Here is a 22,769-nt window from a genome sequence, read left to right as displayed (position 1 = left end):
CCTTCCTCAGCTAAAACCAGAAACTCCAAATACCTCACTCCACAGTTGAACAACAACACCAACACCAACTTCTGGAATGAACATTTTCAAATCCCCACTGGACCATGATTTGAACTGTGGTGGAATATTCCACGACTCAGCAGAAGCATCTTATTCGTCTGAAACAAGGAGCACCCCCTCAGACGAAGAAGTGATTCTAGCGTCAGCGCGGCCAAAGAAGCGAGCGGGAAGAAGAGTCTTCAAGGAGACAAGGCACCCCGTCTACCGAGGAGTGCGTCGCAGGAACAAGAACAAGTGGGTCTGCGAGATGCGAGTCCCCAACAACAACTCACGGATTTGGCTCGGGACATACCCAACGCCCGAAATGGCCGCACGTGCGCACGACGTTGCGGCGCTCGCGCTCAGGGGAAAGTCCGCGTGCCTCAACTTCGCGGACTCCAGGTGGCGGCTGACGGTGCCGGCGACCACCAACGCGGAGGAGATACGGCGAGCGGCGGGGGAGGCTGCTGAGGCATTTGCAGTTGCAGATGGGGACGACGTTAATATTGACCAACAGCAGAGTGTGATGGCCACGAATGATGATGAAGTTCAAGAGCCTCTCCAGCAGGAGGAGGTTCAAGACTTGCATGATTTGCTTTTGAGTATTGCGAATGAGCCTTTGATGTCTCCTCCACCCTGTGCAAGAGATGGTAGGGACTGGAATGACGTGGACATATTTGATGATGATGAAATCTCACTGTGGAACTTCTCAATTTGACGCGTACGTCATTAAGAGTATGACTGTATGCATGTTTGATGATAAGCGAAAACACCTTTTTGTGTGTATGCGATTTTCTATATTTTTAGGGACCTGTTGTGTGTAGATAAATTAAGTAGCACTCGATTGATTAAGTTGAGTGGAGTTAAACATATTGTAGTTGTATGTATGATTTGTTTCGTGATTAAATTTTAATGACAAGTACAGTTGGCAAATTCAACGGTTCCCATCCCATTAGTACCAAGAGGGCAGCACTACTACGCACTTGGATCCTCTGCTGCTATACTGCCTCTACAATTAAAAAAAAAAAAAAAAAACTTACAATTTGACCGGAAAGTTTCGTGATCCGTATAAGAAATATAATTAATTAGGAAAATGTTAAAAATTATACGTCTAATAAATAATGTGATGAAAACAAAAATTAGTAATCAATTATAACATATCTTGTGTGTATACTTTCTCCTCTTTAACCTCACACTCAATGTTTTCTATTTTTAAGTTTTATTTTTATTTTTATCGTGTTAATTGTTAATTTTATTGTAGTGGAAGATATTTAAATTTAGAATTTTTTTTTCTTATTTTTATCCTTTTGCTACAAGATTTGTTGTTGATTTTTTATGGTTTGATTTTTGGGTTAGGCTACAATAACAACGGCGGTCCTGAAGGTGACGGTGTTTTGCCCATACAAAAGTTGCAACAATAGGATTCACGGGACGGTTGTCAGAGAAGTTAAAAGGAAGGTAGAGGTTCTTCTATTTTGATTTAATTAAAACGGTTTTTTTTTGTCTGATTTTTTGTGGTTTGATTTTTGGGACAAGCTACAGTCACAACAATGATGCTGAAGGTGACGTTGCTTTGTCCATGTAAAGGTTGCAACAATAGGATTCACAGTGCGGTGTTGAAGAATAAAAATGTCATTTTTATCTATTTATTGATTTGACATTTATTTTTTATTTGTGTCTTTTTATTGTCGTGTGTTGAAATGGTGTGGCGTAGGAGTTAATGACGTTCGTCGCTGATCTTTCTCAGCCTCGATCGCCACATTTACCTGGCAAGATCAGGTTTTCATTTTTTATTCCAATATTACTTCTGGTTATTGTTATTGTTATTATTATTATTACTCAAGTCAAGTGACCATGACTATGCTAGGTTGTTGCCTACGATATTCTCGTGATTCAAATTTGTCTTTTGAATCAAGTTTTGTGATTTTAATTTTGCTGGTTAATTTAGAATACCTTGGTAGAGTTGTGTTTAACACAAATGGCGGGAACTGATTTAGACACAACTATCATTGATGGTCTGGGTGTTGCTAGATGGAGAGTTGGTGGAATAGAAGCAGAAGCTGCAATGCTTGGCCAGGTACAAAATCTGGATTTCATTTTTTATTCCAATATTACTTCAGGTTATTATTATTATTATTATTATTATTATTATTATTATTATTATTATTATTATTATTACTCAAGTCAAGTGATCATGACTATGTTAAGGTGTTGCCTACGATATTCTCGTGATTCAAATTTGTCTTCTAAATCAAGTCTTGTGATTTTAATTTTGCAAGTTAATTTAGAATACCTTGGTAGAGTTGTGTTCAACACAAATGGTGGGAACTGATTCAGACACAAGTATCATTGATGGCCTGGGTGTTGGTGGATGGGGAGTTGCTGGAATAGAAGCAAAAGTTACAATGCTTGGCCAAGTACAAAATCAGGTTTTCATTTTTTATTCCAATATTACTTTAGGTTATTATTATTATTATTACTTAAGTCAAGTGACCATGACTATGCTAAGGTGTTGCCTGCGATATTCCCGTGATTCAAATTTGTCTTTTGAATCAAATTTTGTGATTTTAATTTTGCAGGTTAATTTAGAATACCTTGGTAGAGTTGTGTTCAACACAAATGGCGGGAACTGATTCAGACACAACTATCATTGATGGCCTAGGTGTTGCTGGTTATAGGAGTTGATTATTAGCAGTGGGGCAAACTGACTATATGTGTTTTTCTTTTCTTTTTTTCTCCTGAATTTTGGATATGTTGTACATGGTCTAATACATATTTTGTTTTGGTCCTTGCTGATTAATTGGCTATAATATGTTCATGGTATTGGCAAGATGACCACATACTTCATGACTTTAACTACTGTAAATCTTGCAGAGCATACATTACATTGAGTGTGTGTGGGTAACTATAATGAGGTTTTCCCTTGGTAACATGACAGGGAATATTGACTTAACAAATTAATCTATGATGCATTGCAGATTCTTTCAGATTCTCAAAAGAGAACCCATTATGACATGTACCTGTTGTATCGAAAAAAACTACTTATGCAAATGCATTCTGGACAGGGTTCAAAATTGCAAATTTACAAATCACAGGCTATTGTGTTCAAGGAGATGGAAGTTGTTGAATGGTTAAAATGGTGCAGATTAACTATAAATAATATTTTGGCAGAAAATAAGATGGTAGTTGGAACCGGCTATTTTGATGTATTTGAGAGAGATTTTTATTCAGCTATTCATGCAACATACTATGGTCCTAAAATTCAGTCCATGGAGCTTCTTCCTGATGTAGTTTGAACAATCACTTTATTATAAATATTAAGTTTAACAATACATTGCAGTTAAAATATGCTTACTAGCACGTTTATCAAACAACTCGTGCATGTGCACGAGTTACAAACTAGTTTAGTTTAAAAGGGTGAAATAACACTAGAAGTAATTTTAGCTGAAAGGCAATGAAAGAGAATGTCCGACCGGTTGTGTTTGTTACCCATAAAATGTTACTGGAAGTTCTGAAAACCGTGGGATCCATTGAATTATACTTTCATCTCACTTATAACTTATTTTCTTTTCACTCTACCATATCAAACCGTCTTAAAATTCTTTTCCACTTTCAATACTCCTAAGTTTTTGTGAAGTTGGATAGAAGAATTTTTTTCCTCTGTGATACCTCACTCTTCCAATTATTCAAGGGCAGGGCACGGATAGGGAGGATGCATCACAACAGACAAGCAATTTCCTCATCGTTTTCTTAAGGGTATTGATGTGATCCTTACTAGGAGCGGATCGCTTGATACAGGTTATAGAGTTTTGGATGACACCACTTTCATAGAGGAAAAGTAAGTCAGGGTAGACGCCATAAAAATTACCTTGATACATCTGAGATTGGTTCAACAAGGAACTTAGAGAGAAACTCTCATCAAATTTTATCAAATGTCAAAAGCTCCTATATTGAAAACGAAATCCATACATATAGAGTATTTGAACGATAAGATAGATATAAATATGGACCTTTAAAATAGTTTGGGCCAAAATTACAATGAAAACAAATTATAAATAAAAAAATAGAATATATTTTACATGAGCCTTCAAATTAGTTTGTGCCTTCAGTAACAATTAATATTCTTAGTAATGTCTCCGTCTCTGGGCTTCCATCCTTCTTCACTTGAGCTTTGAGTAAGTATGACTACTACCATTTATTAGAGGGTATTCACTGATTGTTTGGTCCTACTATTAGTCATAGATTCCTAAATTTAGACAGTTTTAGAATTTTCATGAAGTACTAATTAAAAAAATAATCAATCCAACATATTAATCCACTCCAAGACCTCCAGGACACCTGGGAAGAAGCCAAATAATTTTTTTGGCTTGAACGTTCGAGCAAGAATCAAATTACTCAAGAGAGAATTTCAATGAACTAGGAAAGACGACATAAAGATGGAAGGATACGTTTCTAAAATGAAAGACATCACTGACAATTTTAAATTAGCAAGAAGTCCACTCTCCAATCTTGATCTAACTTCTCAAGTCTTTTAGACTTGATAATGAATATAATCGATCCTATAGTGGTTAATTATCTGATAGAGAATCTAACCTGGGTAGAAATGCAAGCTACCTTGTTGACATTTGAAAACAAGTTGGGACAGCACAACAAGATCAACAATCTCAGTCTCTAACAACCCTCTACAAATATAATATAGAAAGTTAGCAAAGGTGTCAACTTTGAAGAAAATCATAGTGCCTGGAGGGATTAAAAATGGATGAGGACAAACTAGTTGACGTGCACAATTAAAAAAAAAACTAGGTGTGATTATCTCATTAAATTCTTTGACAAAGTAACAATTATTAGGATACCAATATTATTGTTACGTTAGTCATTAACATTGTTATTTAACCATAAGAATTAAAAAGTGGTAACAAAAAAAATCAATGACTTTAACCAGTCAAAATCCATATAAGAACTAAAAACATAAATTTGGAAAATTTTAGGAACCAAAAAATAATAAATCCTTAAAATAAATTAATCTCAACTTATGCACCCGATTGCTACATATATTATCCATGTTTGTACCATTTATTGTCACATAGACAAATAACATGTTGCGTACGTTCTATTATTATTAACTTAATTTTATGTAAGTTTTTTAGGTGTAAAACTAAAGTGAAAAACAAATTATAATTTTAATGTCCCTTTTTAAATTATAATATTTTTAGGGACCTAGTGAAAGTAAATTACACTTTCAAGATCAAAATCACTATTTACTCCCATAATCCCACACCATGGTCACTCGCAGCAAAAAGTGAAATTCACATCCTTAAATATCTTTTTACAAGTTTTTAGTCTTTATTTTATGTAAGTTTTATGTCTTTTTAAACTGCTTAGCATTGTCAAAATTAAAACAATTATATATTTTTTATTTATTTACAAAATAGACTAAATGCAGACAAAACAAAAATAGTCCAATCCAATCCATTTAAAATATAGATGAATGCATATTGCAGACCATATATAAACATTATGAGCTGCCCAAGAACTGACTCTGTATACAAGCATGTACAAAAATATTTAAACTTAAATATAAATAATGCAAATAGAATCAACGTAAATAAAAGTTGTCTACTATTAATTCGAATTTATATACGAAATCTTGATATTCGTACCGCCATTGACCAGTTATCACCTTGGAAAGAAAAACAATTAATAAGTCGCAGGTGCATGTCAACCAGAGAAAATAGACAAGAACATGTGCCAAGATCGTGGTGGGGGTGTAGCATTCATCAGTCTGATTCCAAAGGTTCAACTATATACTGGTCTCGTAGTCGATCTTAACCCCCAATCAATTTTTTAATTTTTTGGTTGCAACCCCATGAATTTTTTTTACTGAATAACCCCATCAATTTTAGGTCCACGATAATTATCATACACAAGACACATGTGTGGATTAATTATAATAAAATTAGTTTCAAAATATAATAAATTATCAATATGATAAAGCGACAACAAGAAATAACATGATTAGTTTTGTAATTCTGAATGATACTAGTCTTTCTTCTTTAAGTTTTCTTATCATGAGAGAAAGAGATTTTATTTTTTATGGATTAATCATTCATTACATTTCCTGGTCTGTATACACAGCAAATTGTCACTTTCCGTTCCCTGTATGTTTGAATAAACATCACGATGTGTTGTTAATTATGACACTCTCTCACCTCTCCGGCATCATGCATGTGTGTGGCTCTATTTGCAACCGATGCAAAAGGTACTACTACTGTTACGTACAGCAATGAAGCTACCTCGCAACTGGTAAACTTTATTCAGAAGAAGAAAAGGGGCATCCGGATCTGATATTTCAGAACACGAATTTATGGCTCCCTCTGTTTCTTCCTACCTTTTTAACCCACACACACATTTTGGCATTTATTAATTGCTTTTTACTCTGATATATCATTCAATTTCAAACCAATAAATAAGGCCTATATGATTCCTCCTCCCTCGTATTTGTGTTTTCAAAACGAAGCAAACTTATCGCGAAGAAGCAAGAATGGCTTCTGGTTCCGGTAAACCCCGCACTTATCAAATGGTGGTAGCCAAAGCCAATCATCGTAAAACTCGCACTCTTTTATTGCTCAAGGATTATCTGAGGGACGACCTAAGTTCGTGTTCATCCAGCGGTTTCAGATCACTCCCACGTCGACAATGCTGCCTGCAACAACTGCAACCTCGCGCTTCTGCTAAATCGGTTCTGCAGAAAGCTTTAGAGGCACTGTTCAACGCCATCAAATCCCGAAACAAAGGCGGTGTTGGTGTTCTTTCTAGAAGCTTCTTCTGGAAAAAAGCATCCAAGAGAGAGTCCATTTCCACTTGTTCGTTAACCGACGTTGAGATGGAAGGATCAGTAACGACAACCAACACCTGCTCCGTCACGAATTCCGCCAGGGTAAGTGCCTGCATGCATTTCAATTATCACTGCTTTAGTTCTTTTTTTTTTATTTGAAAATTTTAAATTTGGAATTCCTTGTCAAATATGAATTAGTGGAAGAGACAAACCAAACTAACATCAAACAAGCATGAACAGAGGAAAAAGAAATGCTAGCTAATTAGGAAGATGAGGTGTTGGTTGGTTGGGGAATTTGGAATTGTTAGAGAGATAGCTAGCTGGCATAAATTATGCTTATTAACTACACTGGTGTCTAATGTTAAACAAAAAAAAAACAAACAAACGGTTCTGTCAATGTTCATAAAATCATGCCATATTGTGATTTGGCTATGTTACGTTTTTGTGTCGTCACAAGATGACTTTTTTCAAGGACACAAGTCCTTTGGTTATGTTACGTTTTCCGTGAAATTTATTGTAAATTCAAAAATTAATTGGTCAATTTTTATCACTCATTTGACTTATTTAGCTTTCCAAACGTGTCACTATAAAAGAATCGAGTTATTGATACTCGAACAGAGGATGAAAATTAAGCGAAAATACCAATAACTGCATATTTGCATTTAGCCCTTTCATTCATTTAGTAGTATTTTTTAAGGAACCTTATGGATTACAGGTTGACTCTCGTGGAAAAAAGGATTGGACGAAGGTGAAGGAACAATTTAGTCCTGTATCGGTGTTAGACTGTCCATTATTTGATGATGATGAAGAGTCTACATCTCCTTTCAGTTCCCCATCGCGTTCCACCCTGGAAGGTCATTTCCCACTTCTTTTCTCCAATCTTTCGTTGATGCAAATATATTTTAAGAAACGTTGTTGGTAACATATTATTTGTTATTAATTAAAATTAAATTTTGTAGGAATATAAATGAGACTCGATATATAGAAAATGAGGCTAATTTTTTTATAAAGTATTAAAAAGAATGTGGCAAAAAAATGTATTCGTGGCCTCTTTTATTTTGTCTGACAGAAGCAAGCATGACTAATTACAGGAGCCAAACATATCCAGCAGCGTCGACATTTTAATCGCGTTGACTTAGAGAAAAAGATGTCATGGTCAGAACTACAGGAAGATGAATCAATATACAACTATCCCACAAAACCTTGTCCAGTGTTAGTATCAATTACGAGTACACAAAACGAAAATAATAATCTGTTACATGACAGCGTAGAAAAGAATGCGCTCGACCTTCTCACTCGTGTTAAAAATTCAATTTCATCTGTCTGTTTGAGAATTGAGATGGAGAAGTTGTTGTTTGATTTCTTCAAGCAGAGTATTTGGGAGAATACTGATATTAAAAATTCCATGAAGTGCCATCTTTGCAACGTGGCAGAGGATTGGATACGCGGGCAATCTCATGTACAAGATTTGAGTTTGCAAACACGAAAGGGAAGGGAGATATACGTTAAGGAGATGGACAAGTGTGGGAGTTGGAGAACTTTTGAAGAAGAAATACAAGGCTTGGCTATGGAACTCGAAGTTGAGTTCTCCACTAGGTTGGTCAACGAGCTCGTGGTTGACCTAACCATGTGCTTTTTTTAAATTGTGTACGTTGCAAGTAATATGTTTTCCCTGAATTTGCATATATTCGTTGAACTTGAACACGTTTACTAGTTTCTTAGCACTAGGAGAAGCTAAATTGCCTAATTTATGTTTGCTCTCTACAGCTAGAAATTATTAGGTAATGAATCATGTCCATGGTCCCGATTAATGTTCATATAATATGCAATTAGGTATTATTTTTTATGAATTTAAAAAATTTGAATGCATACTAGCTACATAGAAATTGAGACAGAAATTATTTTAAATTAATTTGTGATTTTGAGTTTAAATCTTGCATTTAATATTTAATAAATTACTTAAATCAAATATATTTAATATATTCTATTTTTCTAATCACAGCTTCATTAAACAATTGACAATTAATGTATATAATTAATTTCAATAAAAAAAAGACATATAGTATTTTTTTTTTACTGCAACAAGCCTATATCATCTCATTTAATAAGCATAACATCAATAGAAAATCAAAACATTGTGGATTAACATAGAATCTAGATGTCATTGCAAGGTGTGAGAGCTAGCTCACTTGTCTACGAATAAAACTTACACTGGACTACCAAGTGAACGAAGGTTATTATTACATATAGTATCTTAAAAAAACTATTTGCAATAAATTGTTTGAATAATTGTGTGATGTGTCTAGAGAGAGAATTATACCGGTATAATTTTGATAATTATTACACTATTTTTATAATTTGATATGAAATATAATTTTTATTGATTTAATCATTAAATTATATCTACATATTAGCAAGATTGTATGTGTCAAATTTTATCAAAATTAAACAACAATAAGAAAGTAATCAAATGATTCATATTTTAGTATATTTTAAAATATTTATATTACGTCGATTTTAATCTATATGAATGAGATAACAAATGATTTTGAGTTAATATGAAATTTTTCATATTTAATTTATGTGAAATGAACTTTCAATACAACGGTAAATTTTAAGAAAATAATATTCAATTAAAAGTTATAGAATGATGTAAAATATTTAAAGTTACACTGCTGAAATTATATATATATTCTCGTCTTTACCATTTATTTTATTGACATTTAATGGTTGTAATGAATTATTAATCTCAACTAATGGTGAAAAAACCACCTAAATTATGATATTACTAAATAAAAAAGCATGTTTAAAGTCTCACATAATATGTAGTCGTAAACAAAAGAAAACATATTGAATTAAAGATATATAATGTCGAGATAAATTGTATAAGTAAGAATAATTCTCTTCTCAATAAGCTAGTGTTGTAGGATTAAATTAGGTCCAAATTCATTTTTTGACATGATATCAAAGTCTACCCCCATCAAAGATCTTCTATATTTGTCACACTAAACAATAGTCTTGAGCCCAATAGAGAATGTTAAAAAAACATGATTAACCTTAGATAAAGAAGCCTGTTAAAAGTCCCACATTAATAACAAATAATATCAATATAGAATATATAAATAAAAAATAATTCTTACTGTTGGATTTATATATTTAAGTTAACGTATAACTCACTTTCTAACCCGTTACATATGTTACTGTATTAGTTTAATTTAATGTAACATAGCTTAATATTTTTTTTTACCAATATATATTCAAGAAGAATTAATTATGAATGAAAGATTTTAGGACAGACTAAGCTGCTAAAATGACACAACAACGAAAAATTATTGTAAATCAAATGTGAAAAAGTTATCATAAATCATGAAATAATTATTATAATTATTTTTATTTTAGATAAACGGTATTGATTGTATATATTACAATATTTAATACATAATAATAGTTATATTTAGCATCTTATTTATATTTTTATTTATGTTGATAATAATTAACATGATTAACATATATCAAATTTAAACTAAATGTATTTTTAAAATTTTAATTTTCTTAGCATAAAAATTAAGTTCCTTAGAGTAAAATAATTCTTAAATTTTTTTAAAAAAATTTCAAACTAAAAACTGCATCGATTTAAACTCATGTTGTAACAATTGGTTGAAACAATTTGAGTTTAAATTGACGGAAGTTTTAGTTTGAGGCAAAGGACAGTTCATTTCATATTGGGCTTAAACAAGGCCTAGCATGTGGCCGTCACTCGTGTCAGGACAGCACGTGCTCCATGTGAAGTTTCCGGTGTAAATGAAAAACCCTAATCAAGTCCATCAAACGGTCCCAATTGAAATCTTCCCCATTCGATCCAACGGCAACATTTAATTTTGAGAAAATAGTTGGATTTTTGTATTTATTTTATTAGTTTCTGAAAGTGCCCTTTTCAGAAAAAGGAGGCTTTCCATCGGATTCCAGTGTCGATTTTCTGCTTCTGCATCTGCATAACCCGTTAATAATTGCTGCAAAACCCTAATTCCCCAAATCGTTGATGAAAGGTTCGAAGCGTTTGGCCGCGTCGGAACCCAACCAGATCGATACCAACGAAACGGGGGTACGTGTGACTGTAAACCAATTGCTTTTGTCGTTTTGGACCTTCCACTTTAATTCTTTTTTTATCTATGTACTCTACCTTCAACTTTTTTTCCCCAATTTTGAATAGAATAAAATTCGTGAGCTCGTTCTGAACTATGAGAATCATATATATATATATATATATATATATATATATATATATATATATATATATATATATATTATTTTTTTTTTCATTTTTGTGCTGTAAATTTATCTGGCGTTGAATTTCCGCAAAATGGGTTCCGAAGAGATGCTTGTGATTAGCATTCCAAGAGTGTCTGCTTATTGTGTAATTCAGTAATCGTTGGCAATTGATTGAAGAGTAATAAAGCTTGGAAGTGGAGAATAGTAGATGGCCGCTTAGAAAACTCGTTATTTCAAATGTGCTTGCGATTACTAACCATCTTTGACAATCAGCCTCTGAAGTTTTTAGTTTCAGTATTATGAGAGAGTGGTGGGAATTAAGACTGGGTCGTTTCTGTTTAATATTTTGCACTTTTGTTGCTGGTTTTATACTCTTATTTAAGTTTTATGCCTGTCTTACTTCAATGTGAATTTTGGTCTGCAAGTGTTCTACTTTTTTCTGAGTGATGCATGTTACTGTAACGTAAACACCCCCACCCTAAAGAAAAAGCAATTTCTGAAGGTTGAGTTTGGAGGCCAAACAGAAATTTGCAACGTCAGACGATGAGATTTGACAATTCTTTTAAGTATTTTGTATGAGAAAAAATGTCTGTCCTTATTGTTCCTCCCTTGTCATCATGATGATGCAGTTCCGGAATAAAAGAATAATGGAAGGATCCCTCTTTGATGTCCATAGGGCCGAACCATCCCAACAACCAATTGTGGCAGCACCACCATTGGATATGAAACGGGCGGAGTCATCACAGCAGCATGTGAGAGCTTTAAATACCCAGTTTGCAAGGTTCATCTTTTATTCTATGTCAACAGTTTTTCTTTTACTTGATTTCCACCTTTCAATTTTTCTGTCAATGAGATTTGATCTCTTGTTCTGGACTTTTGGTTTGGCTTATTTGTTAGTCGTCATTAATCGTTATACAGCACCTTGTCTTGATATAATAAAATCTAGGTTTATGGATTTTGCATTTCTATTGTTATAAATGACATGTTGGCTCTTGCATAACCTCTCCTTGTTATGCTGTGTGTTTCTCCCAGTTGGGTTCAAACACAACTAAAGAATCATCCTGATGAGCTTTGGGAAGATGGTGTCAGAGATTACTTAGATCATGCTTCAAGCATTATGGTAATTCCTTACATGGTTTAATTCACTAAAATCATATATCACTTGTATTTGTAATTTACTATCTGTAGTTCTGAAGCCAATTAATGTGTTATTGAAGGTACCATTTTATAGGTAGCTGATCCCATATCTAGTAGTACTATTACTTCTGTGGCTGTGCATGCTGCAGTGAAATAGATGCATGCACACTCACAGTCACAGACATGCCTACATATATGAAAACACTGAAGTTTTACTTGAGAAGTAACTGTCCATGATGATAATAATAACATTTCTGTTTGTTCTACCAAGAGTTGGAGTCTGTGTTGTGAGTAAGGACAAGTATAAATGCTTTCTTGTTTTGGACTTCCTATCTATAATATAAACCCTTTAACCTGTTACCTGCTTTTCTTTTTATTGTTGGGATAGTGGCTAAGGCTGTACTGGAGCATCTTTGCCTGTTAATTCCCTTGGCTTTTTCCTCCTCTAATACTTTGAGCTAGTTTTAGCATGAATGCTCATTTTTTCTTAGGAATTATACTGCTGCTTAAGCACTCCAAGTAATGGTGCAAATCATGCATTTATTAAGTTGGAAAAAATTGACCTTGTAAAGTTGTATTATTTCAGGAAAAGTTTAGTGATGTTGTCAACTGGCTCAAAGCAAATGCCACTAAGGCAGAAAATTCGGCTGCTGATGCTAGTGCTGCTTTTTCTGGGAAAAAGCTCTTGCCTGAAGTAATAATCAATGAAAATAAATCTTCTGGAGAAAAAACTGGGTCTACTCCTGTTAGTACTGCTACAAATTTTACTAGTTCTTGGAGCCCTGGATTATTTTCAAACAGTCAAGGCATTTTTGGAATTGGTAGGTCTCTTCTCATTTTTTAAAAAATATACCCAATAAATTTTCTTCTCATAATTCAAAGTAACTCTAGAATGAGGTCACATTGGTCGTAAATTGGACTGATTGCATTTGGTGCTTCATTGTGTGCCACTCGAGGGGAATCTATGGCAATATTTGGTAACAGTTTTCCCTGCCAAAAAATAATTGTTTTTTTGTTCAAAAGCTATCTCAGGAATCAAGTAAAAAGAAAGTGACTATTTCTCAAAAATAAGCTGAACTAAAAACTCACCAAGTCTGTGAATATTACTCTTATTTACTCATAAAATAAAGCAGAATATTTTGATCATATATATATATATATATATATATATATATATATATATATATATATATATATCAAATTGAGAACTCTTGTTATTGTCATGAATAAAAATGATAAATATAGACCAATTGATCATATTTGAATAGTCAAGATTAAAACATAAAGGCACATGTTCTTTTTACATGGTCATGTGACCATTAACTAACTTTTAATCTTGGCTATATATGTTGTGTGATTGTATGCCTGAAATTTATAGTTTTCACATTCTTAAAATAGAATTGTTCTCACCAAATATATCCATATCCATACATATACATATATGTGTGTGTATAAAATATTTTTTGGTCTCTCAAAATATCTTGAAATTCAGTTTTAGTCCCTATAAAAATTTGATAGATTCTTAGTCCTGCCATTTCTTAAGCAAAGCCAATTCTCTATGCCCTCTACAGGTGCTCACATAATTTCTTCGACTTCATATTGCATTTGCTTATGAATTTGTAAAATAAAAAACCTTTGACAATTAAAAATGAAGGTTAGCAAAGTTAATGTTACATATTAATATTTAATTATTTTACTTGCTATTTATTTTATCCATTTCAATGCTATACCTTGAACTTAGGCAGTAAATTAATATCACTTTTGGGATTGGCTGCTAATTTTCCATCTTTCCATTTTTAGGAAATCAAAGTTCGGCTATCTCTAATCAGAGTTTGTCTCCCTCTAATCAAAGTTTGGCTCCCTTTAACAACAATGCTTCAGATGATGTAGATGGTGGTGAGGATTCAATGCTACACCCTTCATCTTTGCCTTTATTTCTTTTAGCAATTATACATTGTATCGTGATTATTGTGACCTTTTCTAATGACATCTTTTATTGTCCGAGTTATTCTTGTTTATTTATATGTTTATAAATGAAGGTTGTTTCCTTTTCTTGGTGGTAGACGATGTTGATAACTGAATGACTGGCTATAGATAAATGCTATTGTATGGATGTATGTTAACCTTTTTTTCCTCAATATGCAATGCTTTTGATGAAAGATACCCTATGCTGAAAGAACATAACTAAATATAAAGCTTTTGTGAGACAAAAATATAATTTTTTCCCCATTGAATAGTGAAAGAAACTCTTATTAAACAGGAAAAGGAGTGATACAACAATTGAGTTATTTATCCCTATAAACTGGACTGAGTACTTCAGATACTGGTCTTTTCATTGTTACCTGTTGTCTTACCAAATTTGAATAATCTTATTTCTTTCATTCCTTTTTTTATTAAAATAAAAATCTCTTTAAAATACTGCTGGAACAGCAATAAAGGGTGTCTGTTCTTCTCCTTTGACTACTTTATTTCTTACTTCACTCGGGGTAAAAGAGACATTTTTTTCCAAATATTCTTTATTGGAGAAAATGGTAACGTTAACTGGTGGGAGGGGGCGGGGTGCTCCCTGCTTTTGGGAATAACATGAATAAATGACATCTCTTCAAATTTTCAAACTACTTTCAGTAGCTAATGTTTTTGGTTGCTCATGCCAAGTTGATTGGTGAGTCTTAGATATTACTCATTATTACTTTTGACCTTGTATTGTGGCTCAGCATCATGGAAGCAATAAATAATCTTCCTTGTCATGTTTGTAAAGTACCTGTTTTTTTGAGTTTTCTAAAAGAAAAAGTGTTTCTAATTTAAAGGCATGTTCCAAAAAATTATATCAATTCATGAAGTTCTTCCAAAGAATGAAAAGAAATAACTTTTAAAAAAGATGTTGTATTGCTTTTTTCATAAGCTAATAAAATAGGTTATACAAAAGCTATATCACTAAATCACTTTTTGTAAGCTTAAACGAACTAGCCCAAAATAGCCAATTTTTTTGCCCATATTTGCACCACCTTAGTCATGTTTAATTATATTCATGACATTTATAAAATATAACTTCTCTCAGAAAGAAGTTAGGGGATGATGAATAAAATATTCTTGATTTGGTTTCAGAAAATGAGTTGGAGCAGCCTAGCAGCCCATCAGTTAAGAAGTCAGAAGAGAAAGGTGTAGTAGTTGTACATGAAGTAAAGTGCAAGCTTTATGTGAAGGTATTTTTTTTAATGGGGCAATTTTATATTGATATATGCCACTATAGAGTATAGATATGGGGCTGCATTTTTTTTATTTTTCTTCTCTTGTTTCAATTCAGCTTGATCTTGTTAAATTCATCTCAATGATTTTGTTTTCTGTTATCTTTGGTATGTCTAGTCAAGTGATCCAGGAGATAAAGATGCATGGAAAGATAAAGGAATGGGCCAACTGTCTATTAAATGCAAAGAGGGTGTCAGCAAGGCTACCAAAGAGTCCAAACCTACAATTGTTGTTCGAAATGAGGTTTGTTCATTTTACCTTTTTTCTTAGTGCTTAACTGCTTATATACTAATATCTATTTAGGGAATTGATATAAATGTAATCTATAGTCATAGTTATTTATTTGAGAACTTCACTTATTGTTTCAGTTTCTGTTTCTGTTACCTCCACTGCAGGTAGGAAAAGTTCTTCTCAACGCCCTGTTGTATCCAGGAATCAAAACAAATCTGCAGAAGAACTCTCTTGTTGCAATATTCCATACTTCGGTAAGGCACTGAAATATTGCAATTTAGCTAAATACCTTCGGATAGCTTGCATGCAGATAGTAAAAACAAGTTTAATATCACTATAATAGAAAAACCACTGTATAGGATAGCAATGCCTTGAATGTTTTGAGAATAGAAAGGAAAGTTGAAAAAATGTTTGACTAGCATGCTGTTTTTCTAGGATAATTACCAAAGTCAGGTTATGTGACAGCTGGACTACTAACTTCCACACTCTAAACTAACTTAACCAAGTACAATACTCACAAGGGGTGTTCTAGGCTTCTAGCCCATTGGCTAATCTGTTCCTAGGTTCAATATGCCTCCTAGTCAGTGAAATGGTTTTAATTCCGCCAGTAGCTGTATAGTCTGTATTTTCAATGTGGTTTGTACCGTGATGGAGCAATTAGTTTTGCTCTTGGTGCTTCTATAGCTTCTATTGTAATTATTTATCAATTTTATGGGGAGGAAAAATCAAGAGAGTATCTCTTCCTTAAATGTTAAAAAGTTCAGTTTCAGTAAAATTAAAAAAAAAAAAAAAACTGAAAGCAGTCCTTTTTTAATAAGCTAATATTAGCTTCTCGAAGTGTTTATTTTATTTGTCGAAAAGTTTGTACGCTTGTGCATAATTGTCTTAAGATGGTTGTTATTTGAATAGCTTCCCTTGATTAAGATTCTTGGGTCTTCACCTTCTCATTTATTTATTTATTTGAAAAAGCGTATGGAAATCGTTTGTGAAACTTGAGAATTTTGTAGGGTAATGCTGACGGAAGTGGTGGAGATAACGATAGTGTTGTTGCACGTACATTCTTGATCCGGATGAAAACAGAAGATGATCGAAATAAACTGGCTTCAACCATCAAAGAATATGCTCCAATGTCTTGAGAGTACAAGAGTCATGATTATTGTGCCACCTTGAGCCATTTAAAGTAATCGAATACGGGATCCACCTTCAATTTTTCCTTTCACCATTTTATTTTTTTATGATGTCATTTGTTAGATTCTGTGTTTCCAAACCTTGTGTTTGGAGGCTGTTGCTTATGTACCATATGAGAAGGTTGCATTTGGTCGGATAAAATGCCTTAGATTAATGCAATTGTAGTTTAAAGTTAAAAGTGATGCATTCATCACCTTGGACCTGCCGTACTATTTTTTAAAGCCAGCCAAACGGCAGAGAAACCGCATGTTTACAGAATTTGAAGACAAGGTGGAGGACTAGAACATGGTTGTTTCATATTTAGATAAAGTTGACATTTTCTTATATAAAATTTATAATTAAAATTAATTTAATTATACATCTTAATTACGTTGAGTAGAATACTTTCCCCCGTTTTCTCAACCCCTGTTAGCATTGAAGCAATAGTGAAACATACAATATACAGTAGAGGAATTTTGACCATTGTGGATCCCAAACGAAAATTAAACCTTATGTAATTCATTGTCAAGATTACAAAGTTATGTTACTTTTTAAGCTACGAGTGACATTGTGGCATTGTTAGAAGTTTGAGAATAAAAATCTAGAGCTAACGGAATGAACTTTGCTTTTCTCAAAGAATGATATACATGCCATACAAGTGCAAAAAAACGAAAAATAAAATTTTATTTGGTGGATCAAAATTTTAAAAGTTTAATTTTCATTTATTGTCAGTGTAAATTAATTAAAAATAATACTTTAGATATAATTTTTAAAGTCATCCCACAATTTATAATTAGATCATTATGTAAAAAAATCTTTACAATACAATTAAAACCAAACATTAATACAATTTTTTTAACCAATTTTTTTCATTACTTGTGGACCAAAACCTTAATACAATATCATAGGTATCATTGGACATTGATATTATTTTTTAATCAAAATTTGTATTATATCTTAATAGTTGTTGTCTTGGTGTTAATTTTAATTGAATAACAATACTGATAATATTTACAATATTATATCTAAATTTCATTCTATAAAAAGTAATGTATGAAAAATCAACGACATTTAATGAATGAGTTGTAATATGTCAGGAAAAATATATTTGTAATTTGTAATGATAAATAAATGGAGGAATTCATTAGGATCAGTTTAGTTGCCAAAGATTTAGGTAATTTATACAAGATGTTAGGTTTTAACTTGTGATTTTTGTGAAAAAAAAGATTTAAATATATTTTTGTTTACTAAAATTTGATTTTCCTAGTGTTCAAATTCGTCAAATATTTTTTTAGTCATGGATTAACTGATTTTTTATGGTTGAACTTTTATTGCACAAAGAACTAAAAAAATATTTTATAAATTTAAAAGATTAAAAAATATAAAATTAAATTTAAGAGACTAAAAAGGATAAACAATCAAATGAGAGTCTAAAAATAGGAACCGGATCCTCTTCTATTACAAGACCTGTCAAGTACTGGACAGAAAATGAACACCTTAAAACATGAAAAGAAAAGAGAATCACGTACTTTCGCCATCTGTACGTCACTGTGCCTGTTTGAATAGTCTATTACTCGCGTTGTATTGCGCAAATTGGATTTTGCACAGTACTTGCATGTATTTGGATACAAAATTCCATTGAATAAAATCAATTTTGTGGTAGGTAGAATTGATTTTAGACAAACTGATTTTTTTAACAAAAATGTTTTCAGTAGATTTGATTTTAGAAAAAATAGTTTTTTTTTAAAAAATTGGTTATTAAGTAAAATTATTTTGGATATAGGAATTATAAAGTATAGTACCTTATTTATATTCTAAAAACACATTTATTTTACTAGCTAAAAAATAATTATTTCCATAAAATTTTAAAATATTATACTTAAATATAAAAAATTTAAATCAATTGTATAAAAAGATTATACAAATAATTTATTGAAATAGAAATTAATTAATTTCATTGCATCTTTGGATTCACATTAGATTATCCAAAATCACACTCAATCAAATATTAGTTGCTTCTGCATCAATCTTATTCATTTGACATGAATTTTGGCAAACATGCTAATCTATTTTTTTTTTCTTTTTTGAAAAACCAAGAAGCAAGTTTTATTAATAATAAAGAAGAAAGACTCAAGCACAAGATGTGCCTTCAGTACATAGTACCATTTGCACAAAACATGTTCATGTAGACACTGAGTCAAACACAAGGTAAGTCATTTTTTGTGTTGTATAAAAAAAATGTACTAAATTTTACAATCAATTTATTTTTAAAATAAAAATAACTAAACATAAATTACTTTATTTTAAAATTAATTTTAACTAAAATTATCTTCATTTAAAATTAGTTTTGCAAACCACATGCCAAAACATACATTTAGGCATCTGTATCTAATTAGGTGTGGTAGCTAGTGTGAGGCTATGTCACGGGGGGACTATGGTATTTTGCGATAACATTCATTCAATGAAAGATTTTATTTTTTTATAATTAATATTGAGATAAAATAATAAAAGAAATAAGGGTATAAAACACCTGCAGAGAGATACACTTCCATGTGGATGTGCGGTTCAAAACAAGAGCTTTACGACAAAAAATTCAGTGCCATGCAGCCAAAGTGTACATAATGCCCGTCATTTCGTTCTCACCACAACTGTCGGAAGTCAGGGTCTGTTGAGTACTGTGTTGTCTTTTTTGGTACATTGAGTTAGTAATGTATATTGTATTGTATGGTTTACACAATCATCTAAAATAATATTCATACTTAAATTAGTTTTATATATAGTAGATTTGAAATTTTGAATAAACTTAGTCTGCTTAATTTACATATTAATGCTTGTTCGAATTGATTTATTTCAGAAAATAATCACAATTTAAAATATATCTTTTAAAAAGTATTAGTATTAAAAATGAATAAATATACATGATTTGATAGGAACAAAAAAAAATAAAAGTGGCAATTAAACATTTGAAATTTGTGAGTGTCTAAGAACTCTTAAAAAAATAGTTTTATTTTAATACAATAAAAAAACTTACACATCAATTGATAAAAATTATGTTGGGTATGTTTCTTAAAGCAATTGTTGTAAAAATCAACTAATTTGTTAAAATAATTTATGACTGGATAATATTTTTTTAAAAATTGTACAATGTATAGCTAATTGAAGATTTTTTGCTTAATGGTAAAGGAAGGAAAGGTGCAGAGGCTTGAATTATTGTAACTAATAAAAGATAAGTCTGAATTATCGAAATAACTTGTTTGATTGCAATGTTTAAGCAGTTTGCTTAATTTTACTATCTCTCCTAGTCTCTTTGGCTCCTCCTTGCAGTATCAAAACTTCATTTCAGCCATTGAATGTGTGAGGATCCCAACATCGACAAAAGAAGTCTAAAAGGATGAAAACTAGGTTGGAGCTAAAAATGAGAAATTAAATGCAGTGAAAAAAAAATGGAATTTGGGTGATTGTTGGGAGACGAGGGGACAAAAGACCAATGAAATGCAGATGAATGAATTTATACCGTCAAGTACATACTGTATTAGACAATATTCTTGGTCGTTACAAAGTGAGACTAGTGACAGGGATACAATGAAACATATAGCATTGATTATTGCTTGTTGAGAGACATTTGATTTAATAACAAAAATGAATACAATGCAGATAATACTTGTTATCCACTTTCGGTGGAAATGACACTAATAATTTGATGTCAAAAATTCCCTTCTTGCATGGAGATTTAGAAGACGATCTTGTATTACATGGAGATTTATTTCCCTGGGAGTTGGTATTATTAGTGTAATAAAGGTGTGTAAATTAAAGAAGACCTTGTATGCATGGGTTAAAACAGTCACCTCATGTTTATTTTGTCGAAAGATTTACTAAAATAATGGTGTCCTTGGGTTATAAGTTAAGTCGAGAAGATTGTACACTCTTTTTCAAACATTCACAATAAAGGTACTTATAGGTTAATTAATGTGTGTCGATGATATTATTATAATAATAGAGTATTCAATTGATAGGGATGAAAGGGACTTGGGAAAGAAAAATATTTTGTGGGGATTGAGGTAGTTCACTTAAAACAGGGCATTTTCACCTTTCAAGGAGAATATGCTATTGATCCTTTTAAAAAGGCAGGTCAAACTTGGGCGTAACCTTCCTCCAATTGTTCCATTTGAGCAACACCATAAAATGGGTTATGAAGTGGTAAGTTATAAGGTTGATTACTAGACCGAATGTTAATACTAGAGATTAGTGGTTGATTGACTTGGCACAAACCAAATCAAATTTAGCACATGTAGTGAATGTGCTAAGTCAATTCATGCATGATTCAAGAAAAAGATAGTGGCAAATCTTGGATCAAATTCTGGAGTATCACAAAGACACACCTGGAAAAGGATTTTTATTTAAAAGAGGTGGAAGTTTATCTACGAAATAGGCATATACTAATAGAGATTATATGGGTTCAGATAGAAGATTTAATCTAAGTTTGTTGTGTTTCTTGGTGAAAACCTTGTTATATAATTAAAGAAGTAGTAAAAAAATAAAGGATTAAATACAACTCTATTTTGCTAAATCTTCAATTGAAAAAATATAGTTGTTCGATCAGTGATAAGGTAGAATTTAAGGTTATGCCAAAAGGGATTAGAGTTGCCATTGATGAAAATTGTGCTATATTATTTGAAAAATGAATATGAAGTTTTGTGAAATTGTTTTGTGACAACAAATTGGTCATTAGTATCGTTCATACTCCAGTTTAACACGAGAACAAAACACGTTCAAATAAAACTGATATTTCATGTAAGAGATATTTATAATTTTCAGAAGTAATTCGTGAAATTATGCATATTTTATTAGTTATAACTAAAAAGTATAATTTGATTGGATTTGTTAGGAAGAAGATGCAGCAAGACATTTCTCTCACGTAAAGCTGCATGCATGGATAAGTTGAGTCATGCCTTGTATGGACCATGAGTTAGTTGGTTAGGTTGTTGGGTTGCAGTTACCAAATCGTTGCTAGAGTTTGTTAAACTCATTGTATAAAAGCTTGTCCCGGAACTGGAATAAAGAAAAAGAAATACATTTCGAAAATTATAGTTTAGTCAGGAGGTTCCTTTGCCTCGAATCAAGGAAAACGCGTCTCTCTCTGTTATTTTCACCTTCTTTCTCCTTCCTTCCCTAACCAGCGCATAACAGCATCCAATCTATTCTTTGAGATATTGAATTAATAACGATTGTATGATTGTCTACATACAAATGGTTTAACTGTAAGAGCTAATTAATTATGTAGTAGTGATAAATTTAGTAGCTTATTTACGAGTTGAGAATGACTAACATTTATTCATCAATTTATGGAGAAGTTTGTAAATATGTAAATAGATTTAGTTTAAGAAAATAATTTCTCTTTCTATACTTATTTCGGCAATATCTGTAAATATTAAAATATATTTTTATATGTTTTATTTTATTTATTAAAATTAGCCTATAACATTAAGGATTATATTTTTTGAATCATTGAATAATATTCAGAAAACTTTTTTATCATATCGCAAGTAACTTTTCCTCGTATTCCAATAAGCTTTTTTATTATTAGTTTATATTAAAAATATGTAATAATCATTTCATATTATTTTCAAATTTTGTTGTATTGTTTTATAATTATATGCTTATATATTATTCACAAGACTATATAATAGATATGAATTTACTTATTATTAATTAACTATAATTTAATCACGACTGGATCAAATAATTATAAATTACTGTTTTTTCCACTGTAATAATTGATCTAATTAATTTGAAAACACGAGTTGTTACTGTGGTAATTGATTCCAACGTAGAGTGGGAAATGCTG

General features: G+C 31.7%; 3 protein-coding genes across 4 annotated transcripts; all 3 read left to right on the top strand.

Moving 5' to 3' along the window:
- LOC100789097 (dehydration-responsive element-binding protein 1E) lies at positions 1–972 on the top strand. The gene has a single exon (XM_003517407.5). It carries the CDS (start codon positions 77–79, stop codon positions 755–757), a length of 681 nt encoding a protein of 226 aa, XP_003517455.1. The 5' UTR covers positions 1–76; the 3' UTR covers positions 758–972.
- Positions 973–6,255: 5,283 nt separating this feature from the next.
- On the top strand, positions 6,256–8,621 carry LOC102659854 (uncharacterized). The gene is made up of 3 exons (XM_006573695.3): positions 6,256–6,976; positions 7,590–7,728; positions 7,966–8,621. Exons 1-3 carry the CDS (start codon positions 6,581–6,583, stop codon positions 8,514–8,516), a joined length of 1,086 nt encoding a protein of 361 aa, XP_006573758.1. The 5' UTR covers positions 6,256–6,580; the 3' UTR covers positions 8,517–8,621.
- A 2,091-nt stretch (positions 8,622–10,712) lies between these two features.
- LOC100788565 (pleckstrin homology-like domain-containing protein) lies at positions 10,713–17,123 on the top strand. 2 transcript variants are annotated; one of them, XM_006572798.4, is made up of 9 exons: positions 10,713–10,976; positions 11,820–11,924; positions 12,176–12,263; positions 12,867–13,101; positions 14,081–14,176; positions 15,386–15,483; positions 15,644–15,769; positions 15,922–16,011; positions 16,765–17,123. In XM_006572798.4, the coding sequence occupies exons 2-9, from the start codon at positions 11,866–11,868 to the stop codon at positions 16,891–16,893; spliced, it is 921 nt and encodes a 306-aa protein (XP_006572861.1). In that variant the 5' UTR covers positions 10,713–10,976; positions 11,820–11,865; the 3' UTR covers positions 16,894–17,123. The 2 variants fall into 2 exon arrangements, with proteins under 2 accessions (XP_006572861.1, NP_001242223.2); NM_001255294.3 differs by having other exon boundaries at positions 10,842–10,976; positions 11,773–11,924.
- Positions 17,124–22,769: the final 5,646 nt, after the last annotated feature.

This window comes from Glycine max, chromosome 1 (assembly GCF_000004515.6).
Source record: "Glycine max cultivar Williams 82 chromosome 1, Glycine_max_v4.0, whole genome shotgun sequence".
NCBI classification, from domain to species: Eukaryota; Viridiplantae; Streptophyta; class Magnoliopsida; order Fabales; family Fabaceae; genus Glycine; species Glycine max.
The sequence above is the reverse complement of the archived record's forward strand: the minus strand, read 5'-3'. Positions and strand labels throughout refer to the sequence as shown.